The sequence below is a fragment of the Corylus avellana genome, chromosome ca6 (assembly GCF_901000735.1).
Source record: "Corylus avellana chromosome ca6, CavTom2PMs-1.0".
NCBI classification, from domain to species: Eukaryota; Viridiplantae; Streptophyta; class Magnoliopsida; order Fagales; family Betulaceae; genus Corylus; species Corylus avellana.
Window position 1 is genome coordinate 29,207,822 of NC_081546.1, and position 15,840 is coordinate 29,223,661.

General features: G+C 35.3%; 2 protein-coding genes across 2 annotated transcripts; one reads left to right on the forward strand and one right to left on the reverse strand.

Annotated features, from left to right (window-relative positions):
* The first annotated feature begins 6,342 nt into the window (after positions 1-6,342).
* Positions 6,343-13,361, forward strand: LOC132184439 (subtilisin-like protease SBT5.6). The gene is made up of 9 exons (XM_059598077.1): positions 6,343-6,433; positions 6,545-6,737; positions 6,837-7,022; positions 7,202-7,313; positions 9,736-10,297; positions 11,081-11,178; positions 11,260-11,617; positions 11,903-12,116; positions 12,620-13,361. Exons 1-9 carry the CDS (start codon positions 6,365-6,367, stop codon positions 13,162-13,164), a joined length of 2,337 nt encoding a protein of 778 aa, XP_059454060.1. The 5' UTR covers positions 6,343-6,364; the 3' UTR covers positions 13,165-13,361.
* A 794-nt stretch (positions 13,362-14,155) lies between these two features.
* LOC132184992 (class V chitinase CHIT5b-like) lies at positions 14,156-15,609 on the reverse strand. Its single transcript, XM_059598800.1, has 2 exons — positions 14,475-15,609; positions 14,156-14,320 (listed from the first exon to the last, which is right to left on the reverse strand). Exons 1-2 carry the CDS (start codon positions 15,583-15,585, stop codon positions 14,292-14,294), a joined length of 1,140 nt encoding a protein of 379 aa, XP_059454783.1. The 5' UTR covers positions 15,586-15,609; the 3' UTR covers positions 14,156-14,291.
* Positions 15,610-15,840: the final 231 nt, after the last annotated feature.

A 15,840-nucleotide genomic window follows, 5' to 3' on the forward strand; every position in this document is an offset into this window, starting at 1 on the left:
GGGTGAAGCTAAACAGCACGCTGGCGTGAGTGGCACGCCAGTGTAAAAAAAATTTTTTTTTTTTTTTTATAATTAAAAATTAAAAACTAAAAAAAAAAAAAAAAAATTTACAGTGTGCTGTGTATCACGGTCCATTTCAATATAAAAAATCTTTAATTCACACAGTAAAAATTGCATGTATCTTTTTTGGTTTTTTTTGTTTTTAAACCATAAACTCACTTGATATTTAAGTTAGACATTAGAGCTTTAAACTAAATACACTTTATATAATGTTGTGTACAGAACTAAATTTAGGATTCTAAATAAGAAAAAAATAAATGAATTACACAAAACACCAAAATTTAAATAATAACAAGCCTACATCTGCAAGACGCTCATAAGAAATTTACTATCACAAAAGAGTAAACAGAAAATCTCTCAAATCTCACGCCACACACCAAGGAGAAAACTAAACAAAAGAGCAAACTGTCTTTTGACTCTTTTTCTCTCTGTCGTACGACACAAAGTGAAAAAGCCGTTGCCCATATATGTTTCTCCACTTTCAAAGTGATGCTGCATGCTCATCAAAAAAAAAAAAAAAAACAAAAACAAAAACAAAAACAGAAAAAAGTGATGCGGGCCATGCGGCATACTCCATTTTATAAGGACTCAAGCATGGTCGGTTACCAAAACAAACCAAAAAAAAAAAAAAAAAAAAGTGATGCGGTTCACACTTTGTTATAAAGATGAGGATGATTCTGGTGATGAATATTATTATGATATTTGTGAAGAAGAACGAGATCCAAAACATTGGTTTTACTATTGTGCAGATCTCAGTTTTCCTACTCATCTCCATTGCAATCTTGGGGGATATTCATATATCAAGTTTGGGGGTACTTATAAATTTGACATGCATGAACATCCCCTCACTTTGGTTGGCAAGAGCAAGGGCATCTATCCTCCATGTGCTAAATGTGGTAGACCTTGCGATGGCTTGACTTTTGAATGTGTCAATTACAATTTTAGTCTTCACAGTTATTGCCTTCGCAAACTACAAATGTAACACCACAATCTTGCATTGGAAATATAAATAGCCTATACAAACTCAGTAAATTATTAAGGTATTAATGAATGTTAAGTCTCACATTGATTGAATTTTATAATTAATTCTAGAGAGCTTTGAAATGAAATATTATCACAGATGTTGCAAATACCTTTCCTAAATTATATATTACAACACGAATAACAAGGTTGGTTGTCTGAAATCCTTCCATCAACTTCGCAGAACTAGCTAATAATATATTGTCAACTATAATTGGGACTTGCAACTAGTGGCGGAGCCACGTTAGCCTTTGGGGGTGCCGTAGGTTTAATTTTTTTTTTTTTTTTTTTTTTTTCAAAGGTTTAAAAAGAGAGCTGTGCAATCTTTGATAAATTTCTTTCCTTAAACATGTGTGGGATCTTTTAGACATTTGAAGCATCACTTGTTGTGGATAGCCTGCTTGTAGCATTTCATTACACAAAATATGATTTATATTCGATACTTGATGATTTTGTACTTTTAATTGACCGTAAAGTGCAGTTCTAGACACTTTTTTTTTTTTGGTATTTGTCTTTTTGATATAGTGCCGGCATGTTACATTTCTAATATATCAATTTAAGCACATATTTATGAACTTTTATAAATATTTTTTTGTGATGCATATATTGTATGAATTACCAAATTTTTATGGTGGAGAAAATTTTTAGTATGCCAAAAAAAAGTTTTAGGACACCAAATTTTTTTTTTTTTGCGGCACCCCCAATATGAGTTGCCTGGCTCCGCCACTGCATGCAACTAAACCTTTCCAATATATACATGCCACTTCTCTTGCCTATTCGTATAGCTATTTATCATATATCTACTTTAATGCAATGTCTTGAAAGGACCGGAATTTCCTTCAACCAAATTCAATAAGTGCTAAATGTCATTTCTAACATATATATTTTTTTTTAATATTATTAATATTTATTTATTATTATTATTCTACTAACTTAGGAATCTAAACATTAATTTTTAAAAAACCCAAAGATGTTAAATGATACTTTAGAGTAGGTTGAAAGAAATTTCCTTCAAACCAGTTTGGAAAAAAATTGTGTCCATCTTGAAACATCAAGTAAGTGCTCTAATTATAAACAAGAAGTCATTTAGCAGCAAATGGAAGAAAAAAAGTGATGCTGCTAGTGCTTGGTGTTTGATTGTGATATTTTTATTTTCGAAATTAAATTATAATGAAAAAAAAAAAAAAAAAAAGAAGAAGAAAGAAAATCCACCCTTATAGTCTAGTATTTTCTTGAAAGCAGAGCATGCAAAAATAAGTCCAGAAGATGCAATTTTTAAAGAAAATAATTTTTATAGAAACTTTTTTATAGAAACTTGCAAAGATGCAATTTTCATTACTGCTTTGGACTACATACAGATGAGTGGACTGAATAACTGACCCGTAATGTAATGGACCCACCCACTACTATACTTTGACTGACCCGTGACTAATCTAACTGCCTCAGTTGGTGGCCCATAAGACTAGCCCATTCCCTGAGATGACTTTCCTCTAACCCACATCCTATAGGATTCTAGAGTAAGGTATAGAAAGCAAATATAAAGAAAATAACAAATAACACATTTAATTCCAATTAAAAAAAACACACACACACATTTAATTGCCAACAGATATATTAACTATTCACACTTATAATATCTTTTTAATGTGTAACTCAATATTTTTACACTCGCACTTTTATATTCAATAACTTCTCTCAAGTCTGAGTCTATCACCACATAATAATAAATAAATTAAAAAAATGAGATTCAAAGTCAGAAGGAGAATTAGGAAGACATGGTTAATTCAAAGTTAACCCCCGAATTAATCCACTAGAAATTAACACATAAAATATCCAGATGATTTAAAAAAAAAAGGGGGGGGAGGGGGGCTATGGATCGATCAGATCAATACATGTTTTATAACATTGTTTTCTATATGACTTTAATTAGATACTGATTTGCGATTGTAGTCATTCATTTTTAAAAGAAAAAACAAAAAATTCTCCATTTGGTTTAAAATTGCAAATGCCAAACACATCCTACAACTAATTATCCGTAGTGGATCAGCCCCACCAATTTTGACAATTCTGAAACACCTATGTTGTCATTCTCATGCACTAAAACATTCTATATATGACCCTGCATCTAAAGATTCAGTCTACAAAACAGAACATCCTTGCAGTGCATGTCAATGCCGATGAAAGCTAGCTATGTATAGTCACAAAGGTGGTCTTATTTTTGAAGCTAGGAAATGGGGAATATTGTAGACAAAGACAAGCCTGCAAGCGATGGTAAGAGGTCTCTCATGATGCATTAGGTAAGCAATATTGTGACAACTAAATCGCCCTTATGCATGGAAGTTGCAAGTTGCTTTTATCATGGATATATGGACCACCCTCTAGCTAAGAAGAAAGTGTTAAATAAATTGAAGAGATATATTGAAAAAAGAGACGGAGAAGAAGAGTGGAAGCCTAAAAAGGGTTTAGGGCTACATAACTCTTTATTTATAAATAGAGAATGAGTAGTGGGCAAAAAACCCTAAATTCAATTCTAGAATACATAAGGAAATAAATCAACCTATAATAATATCAAATATTCTAACATAAAGAAAGTTCCAAAAAGGACAAAAGCATATATGTAATGTTAATTAAGGATATGGATATTGAATTATCTGAAACAACAAACACAATCTCCTAATTAATACTCAAGAGAGAGCTCGATCGATTACCAATAACTTATGTACTCAAAAGGATTAGAGGAGTGTTAGGCTTACAAACAAATTTTACAGAAAAACTTTTACAAATTAATGTGGCACAACATGATTAAGTTTTTCAAACTCAAACACTTTGTGTTCTTTCACATAATCAGGCAAAATCTTGTCTGTATATAAACTTTTGCTTGGAAAAAACAGATTATTTTAAGATATTCATTTTCACAACAATGCCTTGGGGGAAAGGCAATTGGCATGGGCACCATATGTTGATGTTGTGATATATATAATGCGCAGTAGTACTACACGCCGAGAGAGATGGTTAAACTGATGAAAGCATATCATGTAGCACGATCCCTTGTAAGCAAGGGATCGACGTCAATGGTGTAAAATTTAGACAATGAGACACAAGAAGATAACACAGAAATAAAGTCATACAATTTCAAGGATCTTTCAATCTTACAAGGGATCAACATCAATGGTGTAAAATTTAGACAATGAGACACAAGAAGATAACACAGAAATAAAGTCATACAATTTCTAGGATATCTTTCAATCTTTTTATTTAAATTTTCTTGCGCATGCCTTAGATTTGGTGGTCCTTTTAGGCTCACCATTGGACTTTGACCTCCACTTAGAGAGATGTAAAATTCAACTCCAAAGTATCTAGAACTGCCCCCTATGCAATCTTTTCTCTATTCTCTAGTGGGGTTCTGAATTTTAGTTTGACCTATCTAAGCCAAAGTGATCGAACTTTCTATAAGCTTGCACTACAAAAAATAAGGTGTTTTTTGACGTAGCAAACAGTACACCCTTTTTGCCACGTCTATAATTATTGACGTGGCAAAAGTAACACGTCAATAAAGTTTTTATTGACGTAGCACATTTCCACACATCAAAAATTATTGGCGTGTGTAAATGCCATGTCAAAAATTATTGACGTGGCATTTCAACACGTCAATCATTTTTGATGCATTGAAAAGACACGTCAAAAATTTTTAACGTGTGAAATGCAAAATAATGTATTTTTGCATTTGTAAACCGTGCACCGCTACATGTGGCTATTCATCACATATCAATCTCATTAATATATTATTTTTCTCTCAGCATCTCTCTTTTGCCAAAATTTTCTCCTACTATTTCTCTCTCCACGGTCTCTTCTTTTTTTTTTTTTCAAAAGTTGAAAAATATGATCTTTAGGAAAAGTACAATCCTTATAAAAAAAATATAATTTAAATAATAAAAATAAAAATAATAGATAATGGGATGTATGATGTTTTTAAAACTCATTAGATAAACTACATAAAGTAGGTTTTGATTAGCCATTTTGCATAAAAATATATGTGAATTAATGCTCTTAAAACTTAAACTTGTATTTGTTATTTGCTTAATTACGTGTTGTAAATGACTTGGGATAAAAGTCTAAAATTAGGTAAAATAGTATGCATTTTGCCCTCTATTCCAACACAAAATCGAACTCTGCGATCAAGCAATTCCTGCCATCGCGCTTGCTTGGGATAAAAGTTTAAAATTAGGTGAAATAGTGTGCATTTAATTTTTGTTGTTATTTATAATTATGATTCTACTGAAAATTCAATGAAACTAAAATAGTGGGTTCATTTGAAATTGAATTGGATTTAAAAAGTTAATATTGATAAATCATACAATTAATATCTAGATTGTACTTTAAGTTCAAGTAGATAACAAAACAACCTTAATTAGCACACAAGGAATCCAAGGAATATCATAGAGAAGAGCAATATGTTTCATACTACAACTCTATCTATCTCACCCTATCTTACTTCGCTGATGTGGCAACGTTCAAACATTGTTAAGAGTCTGTTGGGATTGCGATTTCAAAAAGTTGGATTAAAAATAGCGATTTTTCAAATATAAGATTTGAAAATGTGATTTTTTAAAATGCAGTTAAAGTGTTTGAAAAAATCGCAGTTTAACCTTTAAAATTGTGCGTTTTCAAAAAGGGAAATGCTAGGTGTTCTTCTAGTATTTTTCTGGTGTCCTCCCAACTGTGATGTGGCTTTTAAAATCACCAATAAATTAAAAGTCAATAATGATAATCTCAAATTCAACGATAATTTTAAAAGCTACATCACAGTTGGGAGGACACCAGAAAAACACTAGAAGAACGCATAGCATTTCCCTTTTAAAAAAGCACACATCCTTACCTACGATTCCGCGTTTTCAAATCACTTTTTTAAAAATGCAATGCCAACCAATCCTTTTTTTTGTGGTTTGTTTAAAATCGCACTTTTCGTCTATAAAATTATAATGTCCGCCTTAAATAAAAAATCCTAAAAATAAATTGGTTGATGTGCATCAGCAAATAAAAAGTGGTAGATAACATTAATTACTCTTTTCATATTCAAATTTATCTTTTTAAAATTTAAAATAAAAAAAAAAAAATGGAGAGAGCGAAACAGACTGGCCTCCTCCTTCCTCTAATAATTATAGCATGCGTCTATATATAGAGGGTATTCGATCGGTTGGCATGGGGAATGAGGATATAGTAAGAAATTATATATATAGCTCTTGCCGTCTTGGGTTAATTGGTGTGGGGATTTTGAGGACGTAGAATGAAGAGATTCTCAATCTCTTTCGTCCTCCTCTTCCTCATTCCTCTCTTAGCTTCATGTGAAAAACAGGTCTTTTTCCTTCTCAATGATTTCTATCGTTTTTATATTTTCTAGTTGGGATTTGTTCTAGACAAAGATTTGTGATTAAAACATTTTGTTTTTTTTTGGGCTACTATACAGGTTTACATAGTGTACTTTGGAGGGCACAATGTAGAAAAAGCATTGCATGAGATTCAAGACACTCATCATTCTTATCTGCTCTCTGTGAAAGCGACTGAAGACGAAGCTAGAGCCTCTCTTCTTTACAGCTACAAGCACAGCATCAATGGCTTCGCCGCATTGCTCACGCCCGAAGAAGCCTCCAAGCTATCCGGTAAAAGAAACTGTCACTGTCGCCGGGGTTTCCTTCGTGGATTCCGGTTATGACTCATTCTTTCTTATTCAGCTCTGATAGTGTCATTTCTTTGCACAGAATTGGAGGAGGTGATAGCAGTGACTCGGAGCGACCCGAAAAAGTATTCTTTGCACACCACAAGGTCATGGGAGTTTATAGGGTTGGCAGGGGAAGAGGGAGATGAAAAGCACTGGAGGAGAGGCGGAGAATTATGGTCCAAAGCCAGATATGGGAATGATGTTATAGTTGGGCTCTTGGATAGCGGTAAAAATATCAATACAAGCATCACATGCATGCTATTGGCGCTGTATATGACTGTTTGACATGTGATATCGTTTTTGTAGTTTAGCAATCATATGTATGCATGTGTGTATAATCACATCATTGCATATGGATGTGGGCAATATGATTGCATGTAATGATCATGAGTGTGTTTTCATCAGGTGTTTGGCCAGAATCAAAGAGCTTCAGCGATGAAGGAATGGGACCTGTCCCAAAATCATGGAAAGGAATCTGCCAAACAGGAGTTGCTTTTAACTCATCCCATTGCAATAGGTGAGTTTGCTTTCTTCTATATGTGGTATATATTCACTTTTGTGTTTGGCATGATAGTTGATCTATATAGTTTTATATTCATGATTTGTGTTTGGCATGATAGTTGATCTATATAGTTTGCTTTCTTCTATATGTGGTATATATTCACTTTTGTGTTTGGCATGATAGTTGATATATATAGTTTTATATTCATGATTTGACACTATTCGATTTAGGATTATCAATTTTTGACACAACCCACTAATCCAATACAGATTAGGCTTGTAGAGTTAACTTATGGTTGATATATATATATATATATATATATATATATATAGTCTTAAACATGCTTTGAAGGATTAGGTCCGTTAGGATTGGGTTCTTAATAACAACCCGAACCGGTTGGGCGTCAGACTCTATGTCTTCTTTTTCTACTTAATCTTCACAGTTTATTTAGAAACTTGTCAAGATTTAAGTTTATAGGGGTTTTCTTACTCCAGATAGTTTTATCCATCATAGAGCGACGCAGTTGCATCATCTAGTGCCTTTCTCTTTTTTGGTCTCCTTCTAAATCACTAAGGTGCTAAGAGTGAAATGGGTTTTTCAGATTAGCTTGTATTTGTTCTCTGTTGTAATCTCTTTTGACTGAATGAATGTTTCTCACAAAACAGAAAAAAAAAATGCTTTAATACCCTCCAAACCTGACATGCAAATATGAATTACCACCTCTAGACATTGACAACCACTCCAATTTGAGGGGCATTGCTTATTAGGGTACCTCCACTCCAATTTGAGGGGCATTGCTTATTAGGGTACCTTTGCAGCATAAAACCAGAAGGCTATTAATTGCCCCACTCTTGGCATCTTTTGATGGAGTTCCTTTCTTGTGGGTGACCCATTAGTAGCTTTCTCAATGAACATCATCCTTTGATTGAATTTCAAGGCCACTTGCTTATTCCCTAAAACTGTTCCCGGCCAGTGACAGCTTTCAATGGGCCTGCACTGCGTCCTATAACTTGTCGTTTTGTAAATTTCTGTTTTGGATTATTTTAGGGTTTAATATAAAATAGTATTTTAAATATATTGTTTTGTGTGGAAGATACCTCCCTTGCTTGTCCATTTCAAGCAAACCGATAAGTGATTTAATTGCTTTTGGCTTCTTCTCATTCCCCATCTTGTGAGCTTTTCTTTAGTTCCAAGTCATCTTATTTGGTTTCTTCTCATTCTTATATCTGCTAAGTCTATAAGTAACCCACATTTGGAGGACACCTTCCAATTATAGAGGAAAGAAACAATATTAATTCCCTAAATCAAAAGCACAAAGACATTTCTATATCATTTCATGGAGCTATAGCGAATGATTGTGATTGAGAAGCTAGGACCCATGCATGTCATTTAACCGTTGACTTTAATAGTGTTAATTTTCTTGAATGATGACTATCTAAAATTGGGGTGCCCGGCCCTCCAATTAATTATAATGTCCCTCATATTTTATGCCCATACCCTGGAGGGGAAATGGGAAAGAAATGTTTTAGTTTGGATGAAGCACATATATTAATGTTTGCCTGTCCTTTGGTTTACTCCTCTTTCACTATCAAACATTTTGCAATTTTAAACTTTGGATTGTCTCAATGTCCTTCCTAAACTATCATTGAGGTTGCAATATCCCTATTTTGTACAAAAATTGACAAAAATACCCTAATTTTGTAGTTAGTGTTAAATTATTATTTATCCTAAAAGCTTATTAAGCTGATACCAATTAATGAATTTAATTATTTAATTTATATTCTAACACTTCCCTTCACGTGTAGGCTCAAACTCTCTTTATAGGTGAGACCTAACACATAGAATATTTAATTAAAATGTGAGGTGAAATAGTGAATGATAAAAACAAAGTTCGAGCTCAAGATCTTTGGTTTTGATACTATACTAAATCACAAATTATCTTAAAAACTTAAGCTCATAAGAATGAATAAATTTAACCATTTAATTTATATTCCTCTAACCATTAGAGAGGGTAAATATACTTTTCTCCTTTTATTATCATATAGTGTGCTTTTAAGAATTTTAACCATTTAATGGTGTATATGAATAATGTAGAAGAGCATCATCAAAGGCATGAACTCTTCTAATCTTGGTGTCTTTCCTCTTTATTTGAAAGCCATTGTCCGGTTAAATCCTTAATTAATTGTATGATGGAATGAAGTATCTCTCTAACTATATTGATTCTTGCATAAAAGTTGCTTCTTCTTTTTTTCCATTAAATTGTCTATTTTCAACAAAAAAAGAGGGCTATAGATAATTTTCACTACACATAAGCATGTTTAATTACCGATGCTATAAACTTTCTATCCATTAAGAAAGTGCCTGAAAGTATATAAAAAGAAACAAGCACATGAAACATTTCCTTTCCACGGCTAAAATTTCTTTCACTATTGGCCAGGAAGCTCATTGGAGCCCGATACTACCTCAAGGGTTATGAGACAAACATAGGCCCTCTAAACGCCACTGAGGATTACCAATCAGCTCGTGACAAAGATGGCCATGGAACACACACTGCCTCAACCGTTGGAGGCCGATGGGTCCCCAACACCTCCGCCATCGGCGGCTTTGCTCATGGCACCGCCTCCGGCGGAGCACCGCTTGTCAGGCTCGCTATATACAAGGTCTGCTGGGCTATACCGGGCCAAGAAAAAGCAGGGGGGAACACTTGCTTTGAGGAAGACATGTTGGCAGCCATTGACGATGCCATTGCTGATGGTGTTGATGTTCTGAGCATTTCCATTGGGACTACTAAACCTTATCCTTTTATCAATGATGGTATTGCAATTGGAGCCCTCCATGCCTCGAAGAAAAACATTGTCGTGGCATGTAGTGCTGGGAACTCGGGCCCTGCACCTTCAACTTTGTCGAATCTGGCTCCATGGATGATCACAGTTGGTGCTAGTAGTGTGGACCGTGAGTTTGTCTCTCCTGTCGTGCTAGGAAATCATTTGAAAATTGAGGTAAACATTTAGACAAATTATGCATAATTTAGATCTCATTTGATTAGGATTTCATAGCTATTTATTATTGATATATACGTCTATTATTAACTATTGAACCATCCAGGTGGTGGTTCGATGAATCAAGAAAATTTTGAAAGTAATTAGGTACACACTAGGGTATGAGTTCAAATTCCGCAATAGGAATTTTCATGTCCGATTAGATCATCTTGGTTCCCATTGATGCTCTAGTGTTTCTCTCAGACTTGAGGGAGTACCTGCAGTTCCCACCATCTAAGCCCCTTCTATGCGGCTTCCAATAAGTGTTATTATAGTCATACTCTTAAGTATAGTTATAGTTAGTCTCTCACACCTGACCCTTTTGATTAAGAAAGAAAAAAGAATTTTACAAACAAAATTAAGTGTTTTGACTTTTAAAATCATGTGTTTTTTCTACATTACATTTTCTATGATTTAGTATAAAAACGTACTTTTGGTCTACGTACGAAATCGCAGTGTCAAACATACTCTTAAGCAGAAAAAACTATTATAATATAAATTAAATAATCAAATTCATTCGTTCCTACTTTTAAGATAAGTAGTAATTTAATATGTATCATACCAAGGTCCTAATTTTGAACCAATTTTCATCGTTCACCTCTCATGTTTCAATTAATATTCAACGTGCTGAGATTGGCCTATTAAGGGAGAGTTTGACCTCACACTTAAAGGAAAGTGTTAAAATATAAATTAAAAATTAAATTCATTCATTCTTATCAACTTTTTGTTTTGAATTATTATTAGGGGCAAACTGTGACTGAATTCAAGCTGGAGAATAAGCTGTATCCCTTAGCATACGCGGCAGATGTTGTTAACCCAGGCATATCCAATGACCTTGTTGGGTAATTTTTCTCTCCACCTTCTCTCTAGTTTCTGCAAATGCAAAGATGGTTTGTTTATTTGAATTGGATTAATTGTTGCAGACAATGCCTCCCTGGCTCTCTTTCACCTGCAAAGGTAAAAGGAAAGATAGTTTTGTGCATGAGAGGTAATGGAACAAGAGTTGGAAAAGGCCTGGAAGTGCAGAGGGCTGGTGGTGCTGGTTTTATCCTTGGAAATACTCCCGCAAACGGAGCTGAGTTATCTGTTGATCCTCATTTGGTTCCTGCCACTGCTGTAAGTTACAATGATGCCGTCAGAATTATGAATTACATCAACTCTACTGAGAATCCGATGGCGAAAATCATACCGGCAAAGACAGTGCTACATACCAAGCCAGCACCATTCATGGCTGCATTCACAAGTAGAGGTCCAAATGCTATTGACCCTAATATTCTCAAGGTAATAACTCTTTTTTCAAGCATACATTTTAGTTCTCAACACCCCCTATCATCACCACACAATCTACGAACTCGGCACATACCCAACACGAAATTATTGAGTTAAGGTTGAGAGGTCTCACCTATTTATTTAAATAGGATAAGTTAAAATCGGCCTATATAGTCTTATATCAATGCCTTCGAACTCGACATGAAACTTTAAGACTAACAATTTTTTACACAATTCTCGAACCCCGATACGAACCCAATACAAATTTTTACTTGCAACTATTGGTTTACTTTGCAGCCTGACATCACAGCACCAGGGCTGAATATACTGGCAGCATGGAGCGAGGGAGACCCTCCTACAAAGTTGTCACTAGATCACCGAATTGCCAAGTACAATATTTTATCTGGAACTTCAATGTCTTGCCCTCATGTGGCTGCTGCGGCTGCACTTCTCAAAGCCATACACCCAACTTGGAGCAGTGCCGCAATCAGATCTGCTCTAATGACCACAGGTACTTATATCTCATGAATATCTTACTACATTTTTTTTTTATATTGAGCTGGATAGTGCTACATGTTACACTCCATCATGCCCTCATCCTACGAGGTTGAAGTGATGGTACTGTCCATCAGCCATTGTTAAAAAAAAAAATCCAATAATTGATGATGGCTTACGCGTCAAGCCACCAAATGGGTATGTAGTATTTAGCACTTCGCATTCAAAATATAATCTTTTTATACCATTTCATTTTGAATAATATTATATACAACATTTTTATTATACAATGCTGACGCGTAATTCTCTAATTTGGGAACATAAGTGAGGCTAGTGTCGTGTGGTTGAGACAGGCACGTAAGTATTGTGATAAAAATATGATTTATAGCCTTGCTCTTTTAATTTCTTAGGCTCTAGTTATATAATGTATTTGGGTACTGTCAAATGTTGTCATGTTAAAACCATCTTTGCCTGCCATGGCCTAAATTCTCTAATGTTTCACATTTCTACCTTGTGCAGCCGGGTTAACAAACAACATGGGTTTGCCATTGAGCGACGAATCTGGCAATCCAGCCACTCCCTTTGCATATGGCTCCGGCCACTTCCAACCCACAAAAGCGGCGGACCCCGGTCTAGTATACGACGCCACATACACCGACTACCTTCTCTACTTCTGCAGCATTGGGTCAATCAATAATGTTGACCCAACATTCAAGTGTCCAGCAGTGCCACCCTCAGCAATCAACCTCAACTATCCATCCTTGGCAGTCTCCAAACTCAATGGCACAGTCACCGTTACGAGGACAGTCACAAATGTTGGTCACCGCAAGAGTGTGTACTTCTTTATTTCCAGACCACCTTTGGGATTCTCCATAAAGGCCTTCCCAAGCATTTTGATCTTTGATCATGTTGGCCAGAAAAAGAGCTTCACCATCACGGTGAAAGCAAGAGGTCATCGGACGGCCACCAAGGTTGCTGACAAGGATGAGTATGCTTTTGGGTGGTATAGTTGGACCGACGGACCCCATATCGTAAAAAGTTCAATGGCAGTGTCTTTAGCATAAACATGGATAGCTAGCTAGTAAATTCAGTTTGATGGTTCTTAGCCAGGTATAGGAGCATAGAGAAGAAGAAGAAAAAAAAAGGGTCTTGGAAACGTTTCGTTTTAAGTTTGTCTTGAATTTGTTAGGATTACAAAGAATAATGCATTACTTTTTAGCTTCTTGAAAGCTCATTTTGGAGCTAATAAATGAAATTTGAGATTTACGTGGATGAATAATATGACTAAAGGTCCATTTGGGTTTGCAATTTTTAAAAAGTACAATTTTATAATAGCAATTTTAAAATATGCGATTTAAAAACGTAGCTATGCGTGTGGCAAAATCGTAGTTTAATCTTTAAAATTGTGCGTTTTAAAATAGCATCTCATTACCTGCAATTTGAAAACGCATATTTTCTACCTTTGCAAATCACAATTTCTTTAAAATGTAATTCCAAACAATCCATTTTCTGTAATTTGATTTAAAATCGAAATTTTTATCTATGAAATCCCAGTGACAAACGCACCTTAAGAATGTTGCACTGCAAATTCTCAAACTGATGAATAAAATATATATATATATATTCTGAATTATTCATCAAACGATATTACAGGCAATAATATTAATTGTACATATATCAAACATAAAGAAAATGAGAAAAGAAATGAGTGGATAAGGGAGAGATCATGTGACCCGGTGGTTGCGAAATAGGATTATCTTTTTGAATGACTAATCCCTCTTATCTCTTAATATTGACACTTTCTTCGGGTATTGTTTTGGATTTTTCTTTTAGGTTGACTGTTTTTTATTAGCATTTGATTACCATGTGCTTGTGTCGAGATTTTTGGGTATGTATATATTATGGTATCTTGAGGATCATGAAGTTGATTATGAATTTATGATGATGTTTCTGTTGGAATAGTGTCAACTTATATATATAGGCAGCTCATGTAGGAACATAGATGTACACCAATTTTTTAATTTTATTTAATTAGATCATAATACACCAAAAGAAAAGAACACTAAAATCCACCCAATAACCTTACTTCAAGAATATCAAATCTTCTCAACTGATAATTAAAACGATTACAACATGAAAATTTGGAATCTCTCGGGAGCTTAATGCAGGGTAAATAATGAAAGCTCCAATCTCATTTATCGACTATCCATGCCCTTGAAGCTGCATATCAACAAGTTCAACAAAATGTTAATAATCTGAATGACAAAAGGACACTGACAGTACAACTACTTTAGGTCAAGATGAGAAAGGTTTGTGGTATTTTTTTTTTTTTTTTTCCCCTTTTTATGGGAAAGGAGAATATATACCATTATACCTTGTGTTGTGATTTTCCATTGGTTGTCATAACTGATGGCCCAAAAGAAATACCCACGAAGCCCAAGGGCCTGAGCAAACCCAATCTTTACTGTTATCGACAGAGCATCATCGTACCCAACCCACGTTGTCCCGGTAAAAGAATAGACTGACGCAGTGTCCACATCATATGCAATGGTGGCCTTTGTCCTCTTATTGAATGCCTCCACCTCTGAGAAAAGTAGCACACCTTCATCTCCCGGACCAACACCAATGGCAGGTGCTCCAACCCCATGAAGATTTGGGTCTTTGAGCTTCCATGTTTTCCCATAGAGCGGCAAGCCCATCACCACCTTTTTTCCAGGCACTCCAGCCTTGATCCACGACTTAAGCCCATAGATCGAGCTCAGATTAGTTTTCGGGTCAAACAATGCTGCATGGGCCCCCGTCACCGAAGTATCCCACGATCCATGATAATCATAACACATCACATTGATCCAATCCAAGTTCTCCTTGATTGAAGCTGCCGGGTACGAGCGGCGGCTGCCGTAGGTTAAGAAGTCCGCTGAGTAGTACACGGCGGCAGTGAGCAATAGGGGAGGCCTATTTGTGCTCCTAGCCTCCTCTTGGATTGCATGCCTCCATTCTTTTAGTAAGTGGGCAAAATCATCCATTTCTTTTGGGCTCTCAGGGAACTCCCAATCAAGGTCAAGGCCATCAAACCCATATTTACGAGCAACCTCTATGGTTTCATGTATGAAAGTTCGACGAGAGGAGGCTTTGGAGGCCATGGGAGCAAAAGGGTTGGGATCAATACCACCTCCACCAATAGAGTAAAGAGCCTTCACGTGAGGGTTCTTGTGATGAAGGGTGGTGGTGAAGTTTGAGAGGATTTCAGCCTCTGAATTTGAAATGTCAAACTCAAAGGTAACGTTGTTGGGCACAAGAAAAGCATACAAGATGTGGGTGAGCAATGATGTGTTTATGGCTGAAGGTGGGAAATTATGTGAAGCGCCCGAATAATAATAGCCAGCTTTGACGGCCGGAGACGAGGCCATGACCCCGTATCCGGTGGTGATAATGCACAGAGAGTATATAAAAGAAAGGAAGTGCATAAAGTTGAGGCTTACCATAGTTGGAAAGGTCTCCCAACTGGATTCATTATGAAGAGTAATGGAGATGTTATATAGAAAAGAAAAAAACCAGCTTCTAGGGGCTTTGACTTTTCTTCCTACAAAGAAAGACAAGTATTTATGAATATGATAGGCATGGATTTTAATAGGAAATAAAAGAGTAAGAGATGACGGAATTGATTATATATACCTTAAAATCGTTAGGTGAAACTTGTTGTCTTTGTTGATGTTTCTGTAAGGACTTCAAATTGATTA

Excerpts from the sequence above, each read along its gene's own strand:
- LOC132184992 (XM_059598800.1), bottom strand. The coding sequence starts at position 15,585 with ATGGTAAGCCTCAACTTTATGCACTTCCTTTCTTTTATATACTCTCTG. Across the intron at positions 14,321-14,474 it reads ATGGAAAATCACAACACAAG|CTTCAAGGGCATGGATAGTC; the intron begins GTATAATGGTAT and ends GTTGATATGCAG.
- LOC132184439 (XM_059598077.1), top strand. The coding sequence starts at position 6,365 with ATGAAGAGATTCTCAATCTCTTTCGTCCTCCTCTTCCTCATTCCTCTC. Across the intron at positions 7,314-9,735 it reads AACTCATCCCATTGCAATAG|GAAGCTCATTGGAGCCCGAT; the intron begins GTGAGTTTGCTT and ends ACTATTGGCCAG. Across the intron at positions 11,179-11,259 it reads ATATCCAATGACCTTGTTGG|ACAATGCCTCCCTGGCTCTC; the intron begins GTAATTTTTCTC and ends TAATTGTTGCAG.